Source organism: Fistularia commersonii, chromosome 9, assembly GCF_037954325.1.
Source record: "Fistularia commersonii isolate RoL2024-O1a breed Wild chromosome 9, RoL_Fcom_v1.0, whole genome shotgun sequence".
In the NCBI taxonomy this organism is placed as follows: Eukaryota; Metazoa; Chordata; class Actinopteri; order Syngnathiformes; family Fistulariidae; genus Fistularia; species Fistularia commersonii.
This window is the reverse complement of record NC_141292.1, coordinates 9772705-9796771: the sequence shown is the minus strand read 5'-3', so window position 1 is coordinate 9796771 and position 24067 is coordinate 9772705. Positions and strand designations below refer to the sequence as shown.

Here is a 24067-nt window from a genome sequence, read left to right as displayed (position 1 = left end):
GATGCTGGGGCCTATCCCAGCTTTCATTGGGCAAGAGGCCGGGTACACCCTGGCCTGGTCAGCTGTACAGAATATTTTGTATTTTAGTGTGATGAGTGAAAACAAGTTGCCTCTTTGTTCGTCTAGTGATAGGATAATACAAAGTTCACACAAAGTTCGGTACAGACCCTTTTGCTTTGTTTCCATTGGCCTCTATTCACACCCAGATTGTTATGTAGCTTGACTTTGAAAAACATCTTTTCCCGATTTACTAAGTGTCACAACATGTAGCCTATAAAATATATACATTTTTTCAATATCTCCTTTTTACCTGAGTTTTTGTAATGTTGTACTCAACATATAATTTTATGAAGGTAGTTGGTGTGAGAGAGGAGAATACGGTTAGATGGAGAAAGTTGATTCGCTGTGGCGACCCATGAAGGGGAAAGACGAAAGAAGAAGACTCAACATATAATTTAAACACCACAAAACACTGACATTCTTTTGTTCATTGAAATAACTGCAGGCACTGTTAAACATGATAATGTACAGTATTACTGAAATGGGGGTACATGGATGACAAAGTAAACATTGTTACAAAAGAAATTAAATTATTGTATAATATTGACAGGTGAAGGACACGATGCTACACTAAGTCATATTAGTGTATCTTGGTAATTTAGAGATGCAGTGCAGTATCATTGTATCATATCAGTATCATTCTCATCTCATCATTGGGATGTGATGTGTGTCTCATACAGGTTACCCACATGCTACTTCACCGACGACTCCTTGGCGCATGTTTTTATGACATTTCATCCTTGAAGGCTCATTAACAATAATTTCCTAAAATGGCCGGTTTCTATTCCTTGCAACAAATAAAAAACAAACAATAGGCAGAGTGTAATTGGCACGCATGGAAACTATGACTAAGAACTACAAATCCCATGATGCTTCCCTTCTCCAGAGCCCGCCCTTCTTTTGCCCACGTGTCCACCTTCGACCAATGCAGAGTGTCGTTACAGGCGCAATGCGGTGTCGGGATGTAAGGAGGAATGGCGACGGTCGAGGCGGTTCGGAGGCCAGAAGGGCTGAATTCGTCCAAACAGCAGCGGATCTCAGGTGGTTTGCAGGTGAGGAGCGCACGGCGGTGTGTTCGCGTCTCCCCGGCGGAGCGTCAACTGCGAGGAGACGCAACACACCAACGAATACCCGACAGTCAAAGCTAGCATACAGTTATAAACGAGCCCGAGTTACATAGTGTTGCTATATTTATACCAGAACTCAAGGACGCATATTCATAGTCAGTATTGTAATTTTTCTTTCATTTTATTTTTAACTTTTTTCGTATTTTAAAAGTCGCTTTGAGCTGTAAAAGTCACATTCTTCTTTGTTCTAATATTGAAATGTGTAAGTTAGGATGAGTCTGGTGAGTATGGCATGAGGCAGCTGTTTTCACATTGGACTGATGGAAGTGTGAAGTTTCTCCTGGCTCAGTAGAAAAGTGTCACTTCTAACAGGCGAGCAGGATTTTTGACACCACAGATAGTTCAAACTTCGGTCTTCACTGTGGATGGGAAAATAAGAATTTCATTCATTGTGCAGGGAAAATTGTTTCCAGACTGTACATACGCCAATAAACACATTTGAATCTTGAATTTGCTGCAAGGAACTGCTCTGATATTTATCCGTGCACCGCTGGGATGTGGAGCCTCAGTGCTCGCAGGAACAAAAAAGAAAACGGGCTAGATCATATTCTACTTTCAAGTCGACAGTTAAGAATTTTATAAAAATTATAATGATGGTCAAAACTGTAAAATCCCAAGTGGTACTTTATTGATATAAAGCCCAGCCCCAAGTAGGAGGTTTCACTTGTACCACATTTATACCCATGACATGCAAAATTTGCACATCATATATTGTAAACATTTTGATGAAACAAGGTTTAGGTAGCCTTTTAAGGATTTTAGTTTAGTACCTATCTATTTAAAACATGCCAGACACAAGTTAAAATGGTACATTTACATGTTATTTTCTAAATACATCTGTTGGATTCAACTTTCATATCCTTCCTTTGTTATTTTTTTTGAATCTTGCAGTTTTATTCTCTCTCAATGTCAAGAACACCTTCCAACTAAGCAGCTTGTGGCCCCAAAATGGATAATGAAGTGACTCTGTCCTCCCCATCCAGTGTCGTCTCACCCTCAGTCCCACAACCAACTTCCACTGCCACCCTTTCCTCAAAACAGAGAGACAGCAGAAAGCCCACATCCACAACCCCGGCCTTTCTCTGCAACCTGGGCAGGGCGACTCTGCGCGGTATCCGCAAATGTCCTCAGTGTGGAATTTACAACGGTACCCGGGGCCTCAGCTGCAAGAACAAGGCCTGTGGGATATCTCTCAGGACGACCACTGCGGGGGGCAGGAGCAGCAAGAAGGGCTCGGTGGAGGTGGTGAAGGTGATTATTGACAGCGAGGACAGAGGCGGAAAAGAGCGCGACGGAGGAGAAGGGGTCATGGGCGCCGGCTCGGGCGGAGGCGTCCAGGTGTTTTCCGTGTGTCACAGAGGAAGAGGAGCCACGCAGCTTGGCTTCGTCGAACTCGTCCCCACAGATACAGCGATAGCTACCGGTGACGGGGCCACCCTGCTGACTCAGATCAACCTGGGCCACTGCTTCCTGCCCCTCTGCAGACAGGGTCAAAGGTCAAACCAGTCCGAATCAGCTGCGGCTAATTCCAAACATTCTTCCGATAGCCTTTGCACCCACATCAAGCAAGCCATAGAGTGCCAAACCTGTGCCACCCCCCTCACCTTAAAGAGCTCTGTCCTAGAAGGGCTGCAGGCCTCCATTCAGGCCAAGGAGGAGCTGTGGAGGCTCGCCACCGAGTCCCCGGGTCCCCTGGTGCAGCGCGTCTCGAAAGACACGCTGGTGGTGAAGTGCCATACTGACTCTCACCACCCTCTGGGCCTCCTGCATCTCACCGTCGGCGCGGGAGGGCTGTCAGAGCCCCGGGGAGAAAAGAAAGGCAAGGAGTCGCAGCACCAGGAGGCGCTTTTCCACTGCGCCTGCAAAGCTGGCGGAAAAAGAAGTAAAGCTGACGGAGCGGGCGGACTGGGCAACTCTCAACCGGCTCCTGGCTCAACTGCAACACAACCCTGCCTTCACTTCTACGCCTGTGTGTGTGCCCTCACAAGCGACGAGAAGCTAGCTTCAGAGTTTGCCGCTTTCATCAACTACTCCCCCAGTGGTAGGGTATTTGCTAGTATTTGTCCCCTGACTGATATAGGAGTCAAAAAACAGGATGAACTTGTTTCAAAGTCCTGAAGGTTTCACACAGTTCTCATTATGAATGTGTAATAGGTAAAAAAATAACCCTTAAATTAGCGAAAATTCAACTTAAAATCAGACTGAAGTTAATGTTTTGAGACAGACGTCACTCCCGTTGAGATGCCTTGTAAACTTCCTGTTGAACAGAAGTTAAGGTCAGTCAGTCAGAGAGCTGAAGGTTCATGTCCAAACTGTGAGAAACTTGTAGAAACCTAGAAACTGGACAGTTTCACTCTTAGATTAAATATTGTATGATAGATATGTATCAATGCAGTGGAACCTAAAGTCCTAGTTCTCAAATGTTAGGATTTTTTGACACATTTATTGAGGCTGTTATGTGAGTTGGCCTTTAGTAATTTTTTGAGGTGAATTTTTTTCTTACCTTTTTATGTATTTTTGCAAAATGTTTTTGAAATCCCTTGTGGGTCCACAAGCTAATTTACACATTAAGTAAAACATTAATAGAAGAGTGAAAACAACCGACCATAGTTTTAATAGCGTCTCACATAACAGTTCAATTTGAATGGAATTGAAAATATAGAGACATCAAAACAGTCATGAGAAAATAGTTTTGTGAATCTCAATTTCTGTTGAAGGAATGAATGTGATGATGTTTTTTTTCCCCAGTTTGACTTCCTATCACTTGATTTTGTAGCAACTGAATTTTACAATGTCTTGGTCTCTGCCTTCTAGGAGTGCAGAAGAGCTCCACGTGCAGAGCTATCAGTCCCGGGGAGAGGCCTCTGCGGCAGACGGAGGCCATCAAACCTCACCACAAAGCGAAGAAACTCCGCCTGGACGAATCCCTCCCCGGTGCTTTTACCATTACATCCCTACACATTTCTTCCGAAGCCTGTATCACACTCATCAGCACATCCCGAGTGTCCAAAAACACATTTGTTCTGTTGTTCCACCATCTTCCCATCTGTTTTTTCACAAACCTGTACTTGGTTGACCTCCTTGCCTCCGTGCAGCGTCCTCTGTAACAAGGAGAAAGGGCACGTCAGCCTCAAGCCTGAGGAAAGCTCGCCAGAGAAAACCCCACGGTGCCAGTGGGCTGAAGGCTGTAAATGCTGCTTCCCCACCCCTTCCCTGTCTCTCAACTAAGACCACCCACCTTGACTTTTTCATCTTCTCCGCTGTCTGAATCTGTCTGTCAGAACGCCTGGCTCTGACCCGTTCTAATCCCCGACCTGCTGTTTTAACAGGAGAGGCCTGCAGCAGACCGAGTCTGGTTTGAAATACCGACTTTATGACAGGCAGGAGTTTCAGGTCCACAAAGAAAGTCCAGGTTGAGGTGCTTTTTAGATGTTGTCTCTTTCAAATAGTCTGGAACAACCTGCTCCACCTGGTATAAGTTTGACACCAAAAAGACGTCAAATCTAAAGTTTTAGTAGGAGATGAGAATGGTTTTGCCATAAAAGTGATAAAATATGAGACGGGATCTTGGTTAGTAAAATAAAAATGAACAGTTTTATTAATGTCGGATGTGTTAGACCATTTAAAATTAAAAGGCCTACGACGTCTTTGCATTGATCTCCCAACCTCCATCTTGCCGAGTGTCAACATCTAAACAGCAATGATGTCCAGCTGGATTCTTCGATGAAAGCGCTCAGATACGCTGTAGCCGGAAACTTTTCACGTCAGTTGACGTGTAGGGCCGCGAGAGGGTGATACTAGTGTGGTCTTTTCAACCATGTGTTTCAGGGAACAGCCATGTTGTGGATGAACATACCGTGACGCTGGGTTTCCACCGCTGGCTGGCCAGCGTTACAGAGAGGATCCATCAGACAATGCACTACCAGTTTGATGGTAAAACACACATTTAATAACAGCCTTTTCTTTCTCTACATACAAGACTTTCCTTCCTCTTTGGGAGGAAATGTCAAAGTTCACTCTGAAAACAGGAATCACAAACCGGCAGTCGAAGCAGCAAGCCGCTGCGTTAAGCTGAAACAAGAGACGATCAATATGTCCTCCAGATGTCGGCTCTTCTGTTTGAGCTCCTCGATCATCAGTGAAAGAAGTGTGCTTACTTGTGTTCTTGCATGTGATCTGCTGCTGTTTGTAGAAATTGTGGTTGTGTAACGCTAAACCCTGCAACTTAGAAATGCTGAAAAACAACGTTCAACGTTGAGCTGATACGCCGGAGGTCTTTTGCAGGGCAGCCGGGTTTAATTCCCGTCACATGCTCTCTGTGTCTCATTACCACTCTTCATGCCAAATTCCAACCTGGTCATGTTTGAATAATGACTGGTGTTTTTTTATTTTTTTATTTTTGCACTGAGTTAAAGGTTGTGTGTTTGTCCGTCAGGGAAACCGGAACCTCTCGTGTACCACATCCCTCAGGAGTTCTTCAACGCTCTGCAGCATCGACTGTCCCTGGGATCCAAGAAGAGGAGGCTGCCCAACTTCACCACATGTAATACAGTGTAACTAATGAGCTATCCTGTGCTGATCAAGGGTGTAGGGAACATGGTGACTATTCATATTAGAAAAGAATATGGAAATGTGGAAACTCCAATAATAGAACAACGAACCATAATAAATGAATGTGATATTTCGAAGCCAGGATTTTTTTTTTTAAAGTCCACGAAAGGTTGATACTGAATATATAATTTATAATAGAAAGAATTGCAATTTTAAAATAATGCATATTAACATGAATATACTGTAAATATTAATATAAATGGAAACATGTGTTCATGATTGTCTGACAATTTCTGACTGTCCGGTAAATACTTGCAAAATACTTCATATCAAACAACCCTTATTTAATATGATTTCTTGTCATTGTTTTGGTGATTGTTTGAGGTTTTTGTTTGAATTTCCTTTTCCATTGACCGACATGCGTAAACACAGACCTGTATGTGAAAGGCCTACTTTAGCAGATGGATTTCACTGCAAATTTTCCCCTTTCCACTACATAAATACTTTGGAATATTCAAGGCATAGGCAGTTTTCACCATGTTCATACGAAATTCACAGCTTTTTTTCAGTTGCTCTCCTCTAGTAAATGAGGCCAGGGGTCATCAGATTCGCCCTATTGGCTCCAAATCCTCACCAGATTCTTTTCCACGTTATTACTCCTTGGGGTTTAGGCTCCTTATCGGGGAAAATGGGACAAACAAACACGTGATTACTACATTTTTTACTTTGATATGCTCACAAAGAAACTTGTCAAGCTTCCCTTAAACCGTACTCAGAAACTGCCAATATTTTTACACTTAGGAAGGGTCACGAACAATGTTGTATTTTATGTGTTCCCCATAAGAAGCCTCTGATCCTCTGTCTCTCTGTCCATGCCAGTGTTTGTGAGGAACAATAGTCTCCCTCTGGGCTCCTTCTCCAAGTACACATGGCACATCACCAACCTGCTGCAGGTCAAACGCATCTTCGACACCCCGGAGGTGAACGCCTGCCGGCCTCCATGTTTTCACGGATCTCCACTGACTCTCCCGTGACCTCCTTTTTTTCTTTTACACAATCCATCCTCCAGCTGCCCCTGGAGCTCACGCAGAGTTTCGTGAAAAACATCGACGGCTCCTTTTCCTGTTTTCACTGCCCCGAGCCTCTGCCTGAGCCGCAGCTCCCGGAGGGATACAGGATGGATCGGCCGCAAGCTATTCGACCCATGGAGCTCCGGACCTTCCTCAAAGTTGGTGAGCGACTGCCAAGATCGAATCCCCCACCTCAGGTCAAGGTCGTGAAAATTCTTATTCGGGATGGTGAAGGAGTGGTATGCAGTATTTACCTAACAGAGGGACCGATGTGGACCGATCTACTCCTTCATACAAGTCAATTTTAAGGAATATTTCAGGGAAATATGAAGGGAATTTCATCAAATTATGCAATCTTTTAACATTTTACATAGCTGAAGACTTTAAATAATCTCAGCTTAAGCCTTTGATGGATCAAAATATGACAGATATGTCCATGTCTATCTTGACCAGGTGTTGCTCTCTATTTCAGTAACCTTGTTCTCGAAGTGCACTTAGCAACCAGCCTGCAAAATGGCAAGACTGCATTGGATGCAGCTTCAACGTCAAAATAATGCTGCTTTTGTTTTTTTTAAAATACATTTTCACTGCTAGATGTCTGTCTTTTTTCAGGGCCAAGCTCAGAAGATCAGAAGGAGGCGAGCCCGTTTGTAATCGAGTGGATCCCCGACGTTCTCCCCCGCAGTCAGACGGGAGAGCTTAGGATCAGCTTCGAGTTCGGCCACCAGCAGAGCGGCCAGGCGGAGTTTTGCGAGAAAAGCAACGCAGAGGACAAAGCAGCCCGCCACAAGTCGGAGCCCAGCCAGAGCAAACGCACTAACACCGAGATCCTGCAGGTGGTGGTCTAATCTGTCCGATTCACGCAGGAGCTGTTGGGGGGGTTCAAGTTCGCAGTAACGGATTTTTAATCTGGACAGTTTGTAGTGTGACGTCAGCACTAACTATTCAGATTTCCATTTTATATCATGCAAGGTATGGATTAACAATTCCCGTCAACGATTAAACATCTGTATTTTATGCGTAACATTTATTCGATCAGAGCAGTGTGTGATATCAGGCAACCTGAGACTGTGTTACAATGTAAACTGGTGTTTATACATTATGTTAGTCAGGTCAACTCTCCCAGAAACATGCCGGAACAGAAACGATTTTTAGGACATTTTAGAGGAAAGGAACCAGCAGGCTAGTTTTCTGAATTGAGTAGTATGTGTTGTTTTTTAATCTTGAAATTCGGGATAGATCCTTTCACTGGTTTTTGTCAGACATGGAGGATTGTGTTGTGAAAAAAAAACAAAACCGAGCAAAACAAAACATCCTTTAGTCAATACTTTGCCATCCATCGCCCCCCAACATTGATGTCCGGTTGCAATGGCAGAGATGTCGAAAGCATCTCTGTCCCCCGGCAACGCACTGTGGGTTCCTCGTGCATCCAAGACCCTGGTCGTCATGGTCACGGTCCACAGCTGGTGTCCGTTGGTGACACTTGTCTCCTTTCGTGTTCTTCACCCCTGCAGGGTGACACGGCACTCCGCTTTGGTTCATCTTAACAGACTCACTAAATTGTTACAATTGGTGTGAAATTGATAGTTTTTCAGAAATGTTTTTATGACAGGAATGAAAAAAAATCAATATTTGATCTGCAAGTATCTGTTAGGGTTTACAGAAACACCTGTAAAATGAAAAAAAGTGAAAATGTACTAAAATGAGCCAACCTTATACAGAAAACCTTGAATTTAAGCAGGAAATGAAAAAGCAACTATTACAAAATGCATAAAAGATTCATCCAAACTGTGGAAATGTGGTTACAGTTCACTGACGCAGACAAAGATTTTAATAGAATATTCATACTAGTAATTACTATTTATATCCCAGTCCTTCACACTGCTCCTTTAACTGCTCCAGTATTAACTGTGCATAACCAGGTACAAACAAAGACAAGGTATGTTTTTTTCCTGTTTTCTTTTTAAAGAATGTATATTTTTATAGTGTATGACCCAAAAATGTTTATTTTTGAGAGATGACCGAACAAGCAGCGTCATTTAAAATGCTCTGAAATCTTTCTCAGACTGGATAAATGTGCCATCCTCTTGGGAACAGACACATTTAGTACCTTCATCTAAAGATGAACGAAGAAAAAAAGGTTTGTCCTCAAACTCTCAAAAGAATATTTACCTTTAATATTTTCCAGGCCGTTTTATTGTAAACGAAACTTGCGGAGACTTTAGAGCATTGACAAAGGCTGAGTGTTATGAAATGTTAAATAAAATGTGCATCATTGCAGGTCTGTCAGCCAAAGTCATTTCCTAAGCAGATATAAGCAATATTTTGAAGGTATATCTGCTCTTCGCTTGTTTTAGACTAACTCTTTCCTTTTGTTCTGACTTTTGGGCATCATCCTCTCCTTCCCTCCACACTGCGAAAGGGGAAGCACACTGTCCGTGTCACTGTGAAAGGGCCCTGCTTTAGAAAAAAGGTATTTAAAAACTGACGGCGTTATTTTCTCATTGGGTAATGCTGTTACATTTAAATAATCACAATGTAATTAAGTAAATATTCAATTAATATTTACATGAGAAATATAAAAGTAAAAAGGGTGGGTTAAAATGATGACCAAATAGAAGTGCATTTTTAAAATGTGTACTATACTGTGTGTACACACATGCAGGCATGGGCCTGTACTCTAAACATGTCCAAAAGATGGCGCCATAAACCTGTATTTTACCAGCTGCAGCTGGAAAAACAGTAGAGAAGGAGGTGATTGAGATCCTCTCACAGAAACTTAGTGTGACAAAGAACTGTTGCTCCTGCTTTATGTGTAAGAAACTGTTTTATCTATGTATATAGAGAGAGATATAACTGAAATTCAAGATTTGGCTGAATGTGTTTTCATCCCTTCTGGGCATGACACACTTGTGGGAGATCTATCACTGCACACATCGCACATGCTCCTGAAATGTGTCCAAATGTTCATGAATTAATTAAGCTTATAAGTTAATACCAAGGGAACATCACGCCAAATTATATTCCATCCTCAGAATAGCAGCTTGCACTCTACGTATCTACATGGGGGTGTAGGCGTATGAGAACAGTGTCAGCCCCCGGCCTCATTCCTCCCTCGCAGCCCTCGGGACATCAGCCTCTGCCTGCGCAGCAGCCTGGCTGCCAGACAGCTCCGAGCCACGCGTTTAGCTGTTTATGTAGCCTGTCAGCCATCAATCCTCTCTCCTGGAAGGGATGGCGAGCTCGCAGTGACAGAGAGGCTTCCTACGTCGTCTGGAAGATAGACAGACAGCTTAGACAGGAGGGGAGGGGAGCTGTGACTTTGTGTGTGTGTGTGTGTGTGTGTGTGTGTGTGTGTGTGTGTGTGTGTGTGTGTGTGTTTGAGAGAGGTGGTGGTGGTGGGGGGGTATTGAGGTTGGAACAGCTTTGAGGCCTGAAAAGTTGGATATTGATTTTAAAAACATTAGTTTAAAGGCTGTACGTATAGTTTGGGAGAACCACGTCCCCCAGTCAAAACTGTGTTTTTCTTCTCGTCGCTCAATGTTTCAGCTTCTATCTTTACTACAACAACAATAATAATTTTAATAAAAATAATCGGGCTCAACATGTTCAAAATCATTCCCAGATTCTGTCTGTGGATTCCATCAAACTCCAGCCCCTCTGACTTACCGGAGTTGACGTTCTTCCAAAAGGTTTTTTTTTTTTTAACAAAAGCTACAGTGTGTAATACCTGCTGTATTATAAGTATGATATCACCTTTTGTGCGGGACTTGGCACTCGGAGGTCTTGGCACCTGCAGTGCCAGGATAGCGCCACTAATAATTACAATAAAATTCAGCTTTATTTGTGTAGCCATTTTAAAACAAACGCTTTCAAGCAAAGAGATCCCATAAAAAACAGAAATAAAGGGGTAAAAAATTATTTCAATTCACTGTTAGGTAGCAGACAGAGTAATACATTAAGGAATATTTTCACCTTTATCGCCGAAAATGTAATTATCTGTTTACACCCCCTTCATTCACGTTCTTGAAGTCCTCAGCATACAGGTGAGATAATTTCCATAAATGTTGGATTTATCACCGGCGTGATAACCCCTGTTTTGATGTCAAGAGGTCATAGAGATCATTCGAACGTCAGCTCACACGTTACTCAACCTCACCTTTGACCAGATCGTAGTTATTTATGGCGCCTGCTCTTCACCTCTGGGTTGTCAGAGATCAAGGTCATTTGAGAAAAACAGGGTGTTGAAGACATAATTTCCCAAAGGAGGGGTTTGGACCCCCACCAGAAGTACATTGTAGGGTCATGAGATGATGATCAGAAATATAACATTTATATGTGGCTAGAAATTATCTGTTTTATATGATATTTAGACAATAATGGTCTAAGTATCGTTTAGTGTTGAAAGTCCTTGGAGCAAAAATATATTTTCTTCGCCCTAAACAATTGAAAAAAATATAAAAAAAAATCCTTTTTTTCTTTCATGGATTTATGTAAATATAATTGTTAAATTGAGATCATACCCGCATAGACAGCATTTCAATCCAACCTCTTGATAGGATGCTGGGGGTCATGTGACCCTCCAATCCTGACTTTGGGGGAATTGTTTCCTGAAAAGTTTGATAAACCCCTCCTTCACCCCCCCCCCCCCCACACACACACACACACACCCACCCACCCCCTGGCAATTATCTGACATGAATCACATTCATAACATCATCTACACTGTTGGTCAAAAAAATGCTTTATGCATTTCATCAAAAGTCTTACAAAACAGGCGAGGAGAACAAAACACCGCTTGTCCCAGGCGAGGAGCCTCATCCTCCCTTTATTTTATATTTAACTGGAAATTCTGTGGTTTTTTTAAAGATCAGTTAGTTTTGTTAAAAGTGCCTGCGGGGGGAAAAGGGACAGAGGGGCTAATTTTTGTTCGTTGTCTGCAGGCAGGGAACAGATGAAAGAAGCAACATCCACAATAAAAGCATTGAGAAGAAAAAAATAAACGATAAGAGCAGATCCTGGTTCACAATCCTGCTTGTGCAAGTATGACGTGGAAGCTCTCAACCTCCGGGTCACAAGGACCGGGGAAGGAGACATCTGCTTGCCACCAGGTAAACTTTTGAATTAAGAAAAAATATGTGGATGTCAAGGTTCCACGTTTCAGTTGAAACTGTGATTATAACACATGAATTACAGTGCAAAAGGTGAATTGCAATCACTGTGGTACGGGTGCACTTCACTGCTGCATTTCAAAATCTGAATACAGTGGCCGTCTTGTTGTGTTGCGAAATTTATTGTTATTGCTAGAGATGTCGAAAAATTGTTTTGACGACATGTCAAAACGTCAAATTGTAACAAAGGATCCCTTTTTATAACGTTAAAGAGTCAGAAGAGAAGTCTATCCTGTAACATAAACATAGCATCAATTAATCAAACAAATATTTCATTATATAATTACATATTACTTTTTATATCACAAACATCTTAAGAGACCCAAGTTCTATTAGGTATGTTCTAGTCCCCATGCTGTGTATATATATATATATATATATGTATATATATATATGTATATGTAATTGTATATTTGCCCATATATGTGTATATATGTATACATACATATGTATATATATGTATGTATGTATGTATCAACTTCTAAAAAATCTGTGGAAAGACCCAATGTCACAATAACACAAAACAACCTTGTTATAACATTATACTTTTCACGTTATAGCAATAGACACTTTGTCACCTTCTAAATCTGCGTAGAAGATGAAAATATCTTGTTAAAGTGTGAATTACATCCTGGCACAGACATTGGTGCACTTCCAAATGTGAGTGTGTGTGCGTGCGTGTGTTGGTCTCCTCTGACATTCAACTCCCTCGGTTCTTTACAATCATGCCCGACGGTAAAATCCCCACTTTTATGACTTTGATCAATATTTCTGCAACAGATTTATGCTGAGGCTAAAATGTAAAACTTAAAACTTCATTTTACTTTTGGGTTTATGGCGCTATAACTCTTAAATATGGATCCAGCACACCTTTTTCACCCGCGGAGCGTTTGCATGTCTGGTTATTTAATTTCATGGCAATCCATCTAGCAGTTGAGACTAATGTGCTGCTAGCGTGGCTAAAAGGAATTGGAAAAAGAGACAAAGCTTTGGTTTGGGCAAATCTCATGAACACATCAGAGTTATTTCCAAGGCTGTCTGTCTGTCTTAATGTGTGATTGCACGAGTGGAAGGAGCCAACAAACAGCTGGCTATGACTGCATGTCTGTCATCGGCGGGCCGCAGACAGCTCTCTTCCAGCGCCGTCACTCCACATTATCTGCTTTCCAAGTTCGCTCTGGATCCAGGATTTATCAAATGCGCGCCGTGGGTCCGCCCGCGCCCTTTGCTGTCCGGGGCCGAGCTGCCTTGTGAGGGATACTCTGGATTTTGGAGGCAGGTTTTACCGTTTCACAGATGTTTCTCTTCATGATCCCCCTCTCCTGCTCATTTCGAGCGAGTCCACCTTCATTAATTTTTGCTCACGTTTCCTATTGTTTCCATTCCGCTCTGATGTCATCTTGGTTTTAAGATGATGAACATTACTGGTGACTTATTACAATAAAAAAAAAAAAAACAGACAGGTTATTTTAAACATGTCTTTTGAAATGTGACAGTTAATGAGCAGTAATCCGACATGTCTTGACCCGATAAGCCCGTATTCAGCCATATTTACGTATTAATGGATTAAATGACTTGTAGGCCGAGGTGGAAAAACTGAAGGAGGTCTCTGGACTTCCCTCCCAGTGACGGGTCAACATATTCAAGCCCCTTGGGGGCCATTAAGATGAAAAACATCAAACTCTTATAAGGTCATATTAAAGTTCTTAGTGATGTTGTTTGGGACTATACACTTCAAAGCTGGTAGCTGAAGAAATATGTTTTTTTTTTTTTTAACACTTATGATAAAAATTACTGTTAATATTTGTATGATTAGGCTTAGCATAATGGTGTGGTGATAATAAGTGTATTGCACTCTTATAAAACTTTATAGGACACTCTATATTTAATGTTATGTGTTTTTTGAGAGCATATAATGTTGCATTATAACTGTAATATGTTTATTCTGATTATGTCAATGCTTATTGGGCAGATATTTAGAAGTAAACACATTATTAGGCCTTTTTAGGACCTTATTACCTCATAAAAAGAACTAATTACTAGGACTTGGATATAAAGTGTACACGCACATTAGAAGCATTAGTGTATCTAAAACAAAAACAATGATCAGTGATTATTGCTTCACAATGCGATAATAACCATAATCTGAACAGCTCGCACACCATTTATCAGTCTTTTTTGACAGGCCACTTATTTATTTCTATGAAGCTCCTGTTATGTACTTAGAATTGAGCAACAATAATCATGATTGTACACTTTAACTTTTTTACAAACTGGACTGTTCAAGGCCTCAATAAGAACAGTTACCTAACGTAATTGTCAGTTTTGAAGCTAATTTAATATAGATCTTGTGAATGGCTATTAAATACATCAGTGTTAGTTTTGCGTAACAGCTGAGAACAACACCACTGCCTTGCAGTACCCGGAAATTGGTATCATTGTAAGTTGTACCATTTTCCCCCATGGCAATGGAGGTGATCATTTGGGCACCCCAGTGGGTAGTGGGAGGTAAGAGAACCAAGAGTGAGCCTCTGTCTTCTTCCCCTTGGCACTTGTATGGATGACATGACCGTCATTATTACTACGAAGCCATGCACTGGACACTTGCTACAGAAACTCCATGAAAACACCTAGTGGGCAAGACTGGAGTTCAAGCCAAGCTAATTTTCCAGCATCTCAATCATAAATGGGCAACTCACAGCCGAGCAGTTCCACACGAGGGGTGAACCAATCCCAACAATTCAGGAGAAACCCATCCAGAGACTTGGATGGTGGTATAACTCAAACCTCAGTGACACCCAGCAACTGGAACAACTCTGGCAGGACACAGGGAATGGCCTCAGGCAGATTAACATCACCACACTATCAGGAAAACTAAAGCTTTGATGCTTGTAGTTTGGGCTGTTACCCAAACTGTTGTGGCCACTGGCCATGTATGAGGTCTTGCTCACCCATGCCAATTGACTGGAGATACAAGTGAACTCTCACGTGAGGAAATGGCTTGGACTTCCAAAATACTTCAGCAGTGTTGGACTTTACAGTGATGGAACACTGTCACTTGTAATAACTAGCGTGGTTGAGGGGTTTAAATGCACCAAGGTGAGGCTGGACATGTCCCTCATGGACTCCCGGGATCCCGTTGTGAGAGGCGTTGCTCTGACCTTAGCAACAGGGAGGAAGTGGGCCCCAGTCACATGCTATGACAGGCCAAAGCTATGCTCCTCCACCGTGACATATTGAGCCATATCCAACAAGGCAGGGGAGGCGTTGGCCTTGGAACAGTAACACCACTCTGGCAACCGGGATCTGCAACCGAATGTAGAACCATGGTGTAGGCCGGACTAGGCCCCTAGATGACGTGGGAGGGTGTCAAAAAGAGGAAACACACATGGGGTGAACTCTGGAGCATGGTATCCAACAGGATTCCGAGCCACGTAAGATGTGCTTTCATCCACCCTTCCATCTTCTACTGCTTCTCCAGGGTTTGCGAGGGCAGCAGCCAAAGCAGAGGCCCAGAGTTCTCTCTCCCCAGCCACCTGGTCTACCTCTTCCAGGGGATTCCAAGGCGTTCCCAGGCCAGCCGAGAGACATATTCCTTCTAGCGTGCCCTTCACTTGGGAACAAGACCCCATGATACTTTAAATCCTCCACTTGGGGTAGGACCTCATCCCTGACCCAGAAGGGGCATTCCACCTGTTTCGGGCTGAGATCCATGGTCTCAGATTTGGAGGTGCTGCTCCTCGTTTCACATTCAGCTGTGAACCGCACAGGAAGGGCGGATCAAAGACCAATGATGTCAATGGGACCACATCATCTGCAAAAAGCAGACACATAATACTGCAGCAACCAAACTAGAGCCCCTCAACACCTTGGCTGCTTCCTTATTGGATGCCGTTTTGTCTGAATTGAGGAGGTCTTGGAAGTATTCCCTCCACCAATCCACAACGCCTCAACGTGATCCAGAATGCTCTCCTCCCTGGTCATACATTTAATAAACTGTCTGTATTTTGGGAGTTCATGTGTGAGGTTCCCTTTGTTAAACTCACCCAGGACAATAACTAGAGAGTTTTGGTTGGTCTGCTCCAAACTCAGTATCTGGTCGGCGAGCATGCGCTGTGACTAACACGTTGGCTTGCGGTGGGATATAAACAGCATGAAAGACCAGGATGAAAGAAGCAAACTCACAGAATACAATGGCTTGCAGTTGATGAAAAAGGATTCCAGATCAGGGGACAGTGTTTCTGGATCACTGTCACTCCGTTGCACCAGCTACTGTTGGTGAAAGAACACAAACCTCCACCTTTCGTTTTGCCGGAAAGTTCAAAGCACTTTGAGGGAAGTTGTTCCCCATGGGCTCTATGAACTCCTCCCATGCCTGAGTGTTTGCCAAGGTGACCAACAAAGCCGCATGCCGCATGGCCTGCTGGTACCTGTCACCACAGGGGTCCACCAACGGATTCGAGGGTTACTGCCCCAACAGGTGCCGATCACCTTATACTCAGGCTCCTTCACCACCAGAGGTGACATTTCATATACCAAGAGCCAGCTTCTACAGCTGGGGTTCGGACCGCCATGACTCCTCTGCTCTGGACAACACCTGATTCACAATGCGCCTGATCCCCTTGGACCTTCCCATGGGTGGTGAGCCCAAGGGAAGGGGGACTCATGTAGTCCTTTTGGGCTGTGCCCCGTCAGTGCAGGCCCAGCCACCAGACGCTCACCGTCGAGCCCAGCCCCAAGGCCTGGCTCACCAACTTGCGTGCATCATCAAGCTGATGGGGGGAGGACGCCATCGAGGAAGCCTTTGAATATAAGAGGCTGCGATATGCCAACTTAGCAGCTGGAACAGAAGGCACAGACTGAAAGATTGCCCAGTGGAGGTGGTATGTAGGTGCTCTGTAGCCTGTACAACGGCAAATCTCCTTAGGGAGGTTGGAGTCAGGTGGACTGCCTCACCAACAGGCCATCAGAAAACTGGCCAACACCAGCGAGAGGACCAGTCGTTAGGGCAAATAGCCGCTAAGGCAAATAGCTGAGTGTGAGACACGCGCCCAGGCTTGATCAACCTGTGGTGGTCGCACATCAGCAGAGAATTTCTTGTGATAAATAACAGACACCCTGTGACACTGAGGTACATATAGGTAACTAATGATGTGTCTTGCTGGTTATGCTGCTAACAGCCAACCCCCTTATCCTGTTACTTTATCTGTGCCCCTACATTGGAACATATCTGTTCAGGGGACATGAATCTCTGTAAAAGTATGGAGGATATAATTTGTTTGTGTAAATTGCTGTCAGAGAACTTTTGCCGTGAGAAGGTGTAAATTAGATATAGACCTCGTCATCAGAGGTGATGGAAACACCAGGGAGTGTAACAGTTTGTCCTTCCATTGAATTGAAAGGACATTTTTCAAATGTATATATATATGTATATATATATACACATTTGAAAACTTTCTAGTTATGCATAATGCATAAAGGCTTGATTAATGCTGCTGTCAAGTTTACGACTTGTTTTTGATGCTCTTTGTCATCAAACATGTTGGGTCATTTCACTTCCAAAAGTATAACACAAAAACAATCTGAGAGCACCAAAGTATGTAACCTTTAAAAAATTATTTTTAGTCACTACCAATAGAAAATATCCTAATTTTCCTGCAATTTTTATGAATAAAATATGAAAATAGAGAAATAGAACACTAAATTACTACTTGAATTTAATCTCCATGCTATGATTGTGATTAATTTGTGGCTCATATATGTCCTCTGTAATTTATCAAGCATTTTATCAAATAATGTGATATTAATTGATATATAAAAACATGTATTATGTAATCATTGTTTATAATTATTGACATTTAGTTATATAATTATTTTCTAATTATTCATAATTCTGTTATGTTCTAAATTAGATGTAGATTGAATGAGCATGTTGATCAAATGTATTGCCAGCTAATATGGCAATTTTTACATATGCTTGCTTAGTAGCTCATATAGTGCTTGCGATTGTTCTACAAGAGGTTCAGATCTGTTCAAATCAAATTTTGATATTTGATATTTTGAGACTCAAGGCTCATGAAACATCATGTGTTCAAAGTAAATACTGACAGTTGACAGCAGAGCTCCGGGGCCAAACCAGTGGTTCTGCGAGGCTCCGCCTCATCAGCCTACAGCTAAACTGATGCGACAACATGCTGACAAGGGCCGTAATGTGTACACTATCGCTATCTTCGTTTAGCATGTTAGCAAACCGGTATTCGCTAATTAGCACCACCAAGGTTACTGCGCCTTGTCTTGAGGGGGACGTGGATGTCTGCAGCACATTTTTATCCAGTGGTTTACAAGATCAATTTCACTTAAAACCAATGATGTCAACCCACTGGAGACTCCAGAGGAAAAGTCAGCATTAGTCATAACTCATTGTCTGGATCTCGTGATGTACAAGTTGTCTTTTCCAGTCTATCGAGAAGGTGTTGACACGTCTCGCTAAATAAGTGAAACCTTAGACCTGCTGATGACACCACTTGAATAGTGCGGGGATTGCCGGCGTCGTTGGACTCGTCGCGTTGGATCTTAGCTGAATTTCATGGCAGCCTGTCGTGAACTTTTTTTTTTGTAATGAAAAACAAAACAAAATGTGAGAGGAATCAGCAAGATTCACTCTCCGGGGACTGACAAATGTCTGTACAACGTCTGTGTTTCACGGCAATTACTTTATTAGGCAGATTTCAGTTTGGAAGGAGGTGGCAACTGGCTTGTGTTTTGGGGATGTTGTTTGTTTGGAACAAAGGCCAAGGAGTGTCGGGTTGTTGAAAATGAAAGTGTGTAAATATGTGGGGTCGCACGCGGGCGCCGAGATGCTTTGATTAAGTGGACGCTGAAAAAAAAAAAATCCTGCTGGCTTTTGTTCCGCCAGCCGTGTGGAAACACTTACAGCATCAGTCAGAAACCTGCAATGCAGAACCGGCCTGGTGTCTTTAAGTGAGGTCTTTCACACTTGTGGGGTTGGTGGGGTCACACCGTGCAGGGTATAAACACTGTCCAGCCAGAAACATCTGCACTATGGGATGGTCAAAGAATGCAATATGTATAGTGTTGAATGGTCAGATTAGTGGAGGCAAATATAAAAGCTACATTTGTGAATATTTCTTCAAATTACCAAGAAATCTTGGAGTTTCTTAATTATTCAATTGAATAAAAGTGAGAAAAGGCTCCATTGGTTTATATCCATTCATCCATCCATCCATCCATCCTTCAATCTTCTGCTGCTTATCCAGGGTCTTCTAGGGGGAATCCAGAGAGAAATTCTGGTGGGACGTGCCTGGACCATCTTACCCGGGAGGCGTCCAGGAGGCATCCAAACCAGATGCCCAAGCCACCACATCTGGCTCCTCTGGATGTGGAGAAGCTCCTCCCAGATGGTATCCTATTTATACAAATTAATCAGTTTCGTCCCATTTAGATTTGTGCAACGGTTAAAGGGAAGGGGAAGCTAAATATTAAAGGTTCAGAAAACCAGGATTTGGTGAATACAAAGCTCAGCACTGCAATGACAAATGTACAATGCAGAAAATCTGAGATTAGACCGAGTAAATGCATCTGGGTCTTCCTCCTCGCCCTTTGACTTAACAGCAGATCAAAAACCACAAGCTGATTGTAGCGTGAGAAAACAACAGAGCAATAGCAGATCAGTTGTCATGACAACTGGTTGTTATTCCATGATGTGTGAGAAATTACAGGATTAAAACAGTGAGGCCATTTTGAATACTGATCAGGTGTATGGCTTCCATCATTTTTGGAAACCATTTTCGAAATTGTCTTAGTTATTGTACAAAATAACCTAATTGTTGAGTTAGGAGAATTCGGAAACACTGCAGGAAAGGGAGCAGGATGAAACAATGGCAATAGTAGTAGTAGATCTACTAGTAAAACAGGAAGTAGCCCTTAAACTGAAAGACTCACTGTACCCGGGACATAACGCAGAATCAGAGAAAGACAGAGAGGACCAAGCATAAATCTAAATCTGAATTTTTTTATTTTTTTTTTGTAATTTTTATAAGTAAAGAAATGTGTTGAAGTGGATTAAGAGGTGATACATTTAGGTTAAAGTGATGTTACACAACAATAAGAAGTTTTGTTTTTGTGTTTTAGTTTACATCAGTGGTGGAAAAACCTTGAGGAAACACCAATCATTAGTTCTGGAGGTCAGCGTTTTCTGGGCCAAGGAAACATATTATCTCAGCTGCCTGTTGGAGGCACGCAGATCAGCGACACGCATTCATCGGACCTACGCACACACACCAGTCCAACATGGTGCCCTCAAGTGCACGACAAGATGAAGACAGACCTGCCAACAAGTACTCCGTCTGCCAGCTGGAGGGGGCTGGGAGGTGTTGACGTGTCCGGGCGGACTGATAACAAACTGTGATGCGCAGCATTTTCTCCGTCATCTATACCCATTGGACTGGTCTCCGGGAATGAGACCGGGTCACTGCTGAGACCTCAGAATACTTAACAAATGGCACCTGAGCTTTACCTGCCAGTCAAGTCAAAATGAACTCCCGACTCCATCACCAGCCAAGAACTTCAGTCCTTCGCTGTTTCCTGTCTGACAATCTCTCCGACAACCATGAAGACCGGGAAAGGTAAAGACTGTGTGTTCGGATTGAGCCAACTCCCTGGATTGAGTGGGGTTGGGTTGCTGCTTTTTGGAGGTTCCAGAAAGGAATAATTGTGAAAAGCACAGATGAGTGATTTTGTCTGCAGGTTTGATTTAAATGATACAGAAGGAGAAGTCATAAGATCAGCTGGAGACACTTTTCCAGAGGCTTTTCGTCTGGACAATCAAAAGACCTTTCAAATACGAGCAAGAAACAAAATCTGCAAACGATATTGTACGATTTTCAAGAACGTAACCCTCCAAAACTAATCAGTTGAAGATGAAAAACATCACAAAAGCAATTTTGATTGAAATCATCAAACAAACAAATGTAGATACTATAGTGCGTGAACTAGCTCATTCGTAGAGCTAATAGGATCTAGCTCAATAATTAACATCACCTCTTGATAATCCTGATAATTATATATAAAAAAAATCTTTAATCAGGGTTACTTTATTGATCCCCAAGGAGAAATTGCTTTTGTCCTGCAAGTAGTTTTGAAGGCAGGCTGAACTGAGGCTTTCAGAACAGCATGCTAGCTCCTGTAGCTCTCATTCATTCATTCATTAGTTCACCTGCTTATCCAACCTTCCATCCCAGCTCTCTCCAGGCAGGGTTTAACCTGTCAATCACAAGGCCACACATGGAGACATCCAACATTCACTCTCACATTCACACCTATGAACAATTTAGTTGTCAGTGGACTGCGTTTGGACTTGAGGGGGGGACAAACTCCACACAGTAATGCCTCAGCCAGCCACTGGAATTGAACCAAAAACTTTCTTTCTGCGTGCTGAGAGCCCCATCGCCACCCTGCCTTTAACACAAGAGGCGTCCTGTTGATACTTCCTCACTGAACTTCACCGTGAACATTAAAACCGTCAGATGCGGTGTTGTTAAATCATCCCTGAATGATGGGTGATTTCCTGCCATGCGGTGATTTTGCTTTGCAATTGAAACCACTGTGCATCACTGAAACACAACGTCCCCTCTTTTATCATCCTCGTGTCCCCTCTTGCCACGCGCTCACTTTCTGACTGCCTCCTGATTGTTGTGCCGAGCGGCGTCATCTTCAGATCTATCATTTCGGAGTCATCGCCTGAGGAAATGTGGGCCAATTATGGCCATAAATAATAATGGGAGAGCGCATCTGGCATGATGACTGATGGGCCTCTCTCACAGCTCATTTACATGGCTTTTGTGTGGCCATCGGCAGCAGCGCTCTAATGTAATGCTCAGCAAATGAGCCTTAAAGAGAATATTGCATGATTCAAGGCTTGAATGACGCTACAGGGACAGCACTTATGGCCAAATACATGATAATAAACATGGAATGAGCGTTGATGGATAAAGATGTACAGAAACCAGACATATCTTTGGGTAGGCTAAGGCCCAAAGACCCAAACCTATAGGCCCAAACTTCTTTTGTCTGTAACACACATTTTTGTCACACCCTACAGCTTGCTGTTGGGGATCAGTTTCCCAGATAGACTTGCCAAAAGTAAATAATAGTCCATGACCTCTTGGCTTGGGGATTTCCAGCGTCACTATAAGTGTAAGTATTATGGAATTATGAAAAACTCTGGGAAGCATTTATTTTTGTATAATAATGCATTCAAAGTGAGAGAGTTTATAATGTCATGGCAACAATTGCGCAGTGATGCTACCAAGCCAATGTGACGCCCTAGGTGAGATTTTATACGGCATCTCTCCATTGGTGATTTACATACACTCTCACAAGAAATGGAATAGCATTGTTTTTACTATTGTCGTTATAAGATAACATGTAACACAATTTACATGCTTAACAAATTACAAATAAATACAAAAAAAATCTGACATACAATATCAAGTACCCTGGATACTTTGTCATCATAAGAATTGACCATTGCTTTACATTTGAATCAATGTGACTCTTCCATTCTAATAATTAATAACAATAACTCGTTTTAAAATTGTTAAATTGAAAGTGAATTTTTCTCTTTTTTGTACCCTCTCCCTCCCCCCAGCAGAAACAAGAAGGGACTTGAAGGTAGCTTTGGTTTTTTAAGTTGAGATTGCAGAACTGATGACTTTTTCGAAATTGTCCATCGGTGTAAATGAACAAATGAACATTTGTGTGTTCATTTGTGTATGTGGCCCTGTGATTGACAGGCAACCGGGCCATGTTGAACCTCGCCTCTCGCCCAATGACAGCTGGGAAGGATCCAAACCTGGCGTGGATCCTGGTGAGCAGGATAAGTGGTAAGGACAATGCAAGAATGAATGATTGAAGGAAAATCCAATCGTAAGATGCGGCAAGATTCTTATAACAGAAAGTGTGTATCTGAGACGCAGTTGTCCAGAAGAGCCAGGTTGAAGAAACAGTTAAAAGTCTCACAGGGAACGGAGACAGCGCTGAAGGGCTGAAATGTATATTTCGTTTTTTTCCTCTCTGAGGGCAACTGGACATGATAGATGACTCTGATGCTATGAGCTTTGAGGGACAATGGAGCATGAAGGTAGCAGTAATGCAATTCCAGGGATGACGACCGCAGTAAAACCTCACCAAAGGAGAGAAAGAGGATCCAATTATTTCATTACTCGGACCTGTCGCTATGTTGTCCCACAAATCCTAATCCGAGGGATGTGGGCTCTTAAAAAAAGTACCAGTCAGTGGCCCAGAAGAAGGAGAGGGGGAAGAAAAAAGCTGATGTGACGGATTATAATCTGTACAATTGTAAGATGTAAACAAACTATTAAACCTTAATGCGATGCAGCTTTTACTTCTAATGGCCCAGCTGCTGGAAATATTTTTATTTTCAAGATATATGTACCCCTATAACTCTGGGAGACGATGCACATATTTCCATTGGGTGGTTTTGTATATTTCAATTGCGTTTACCTAGATTTCAGCAGTTTATTCTTGGAGATTATCATTATTTTTTTCCGTATTTCCTTAGGCTACCCATATGGTACCATCTGTAAGGCCGAGCTACCTAAAGTTGAGGTGGCTCTGTAGCTCCCAGCTCCGAGGAGATCATCTATCTTCTCGTTCCTGTAGAAGATGGCGAGTTTTGCTGGTTCGGGGCTGAAATGAGTTCCCGCCAACATATGTTGGAGCCATTTATTCAACATCAATTCCAGCAACGAGGACAGGGATTGATAGTGTGGTCAGGTTAAAAAAAAAAAAAAACCTCCGCTCCGCCCGGATCCCTTACAGGTGCTTGTCAAGATCTGTTTCATAAGGAGCCCTGTGAAAAATGAGAGCTACTCCAGTGACAGAGATTGGCGGGCAGTTTTTAATTTCTCGAGAAAGGCGTCCGCTCGGAGAGTCCTTAATCTGCCGGCTGGGTCGGCGGCTGCCCGGAGCCAGAGAACAAAAGGCCACAGCATGCTGACGTGTGTCCCGGGAGCTGATAAGCCTGGTTGTTAATGGTGTTAGGGTA

The 24067-nt window shown here is 42.7% G+C and overlaps 1 protein-coding gene across 4 annotated transcripts; it reads left to right on the top strand.

The window, feature by feature from the left end:
• The first annotated feature begins 1011 nt into the window (after positions 1 to 1011).
• c9h2orf42 (chromosome 9 C2orf42 homolog) lies at positions 1012 to 23808 on the top strand. 4 transcript variants are annotated; one of them, XM_086152379.1, is made up of 12 exons: positions 1012 to 1112; positions 2079 to 3228; positions 4002 to 4121; positions 5016 to 5120; positions 5623 to 5730; positions 6618 to 6718; positions 6808 to 6970; positions 7421 to 7644; positions 8874 to 8948; positions 9231 to 9281; positions 11752 to 11919; positions 19257 to 23808. In XM_086152379.1, the coding sequence occupies exons 2-9, from the start codon at positions 2136 to 2138 to the stop codon at positions 8880 to 8882; spliced, it is 1923 nt and encodes a 640-aa protein (XP_086008505.1). In that variant the 5' UTR covers positions 1012 to 1112; positions 2079 to 2135; the 3' UTR covers positions 8883 to 8948; positions 9231 to 9281; positions 11752 to 11919; positions 19257 to 23808. The 4 variants fall into 4 exon arrangements, with proteins under 4 accessions (XP_086008505.1, XP_086008503.1, XP_086008502.1 ...); XM_086152377.1 differs by having other exon boundaries at positions 7421 to 8948; positions 19257 to 19400; positions 20131 to 23808; XM_086152376.1 differs by having other exon boundaries at positions 7421 to 8948.
• Positions 23809 to 24067: the final 259 nt, after the last annotated feature.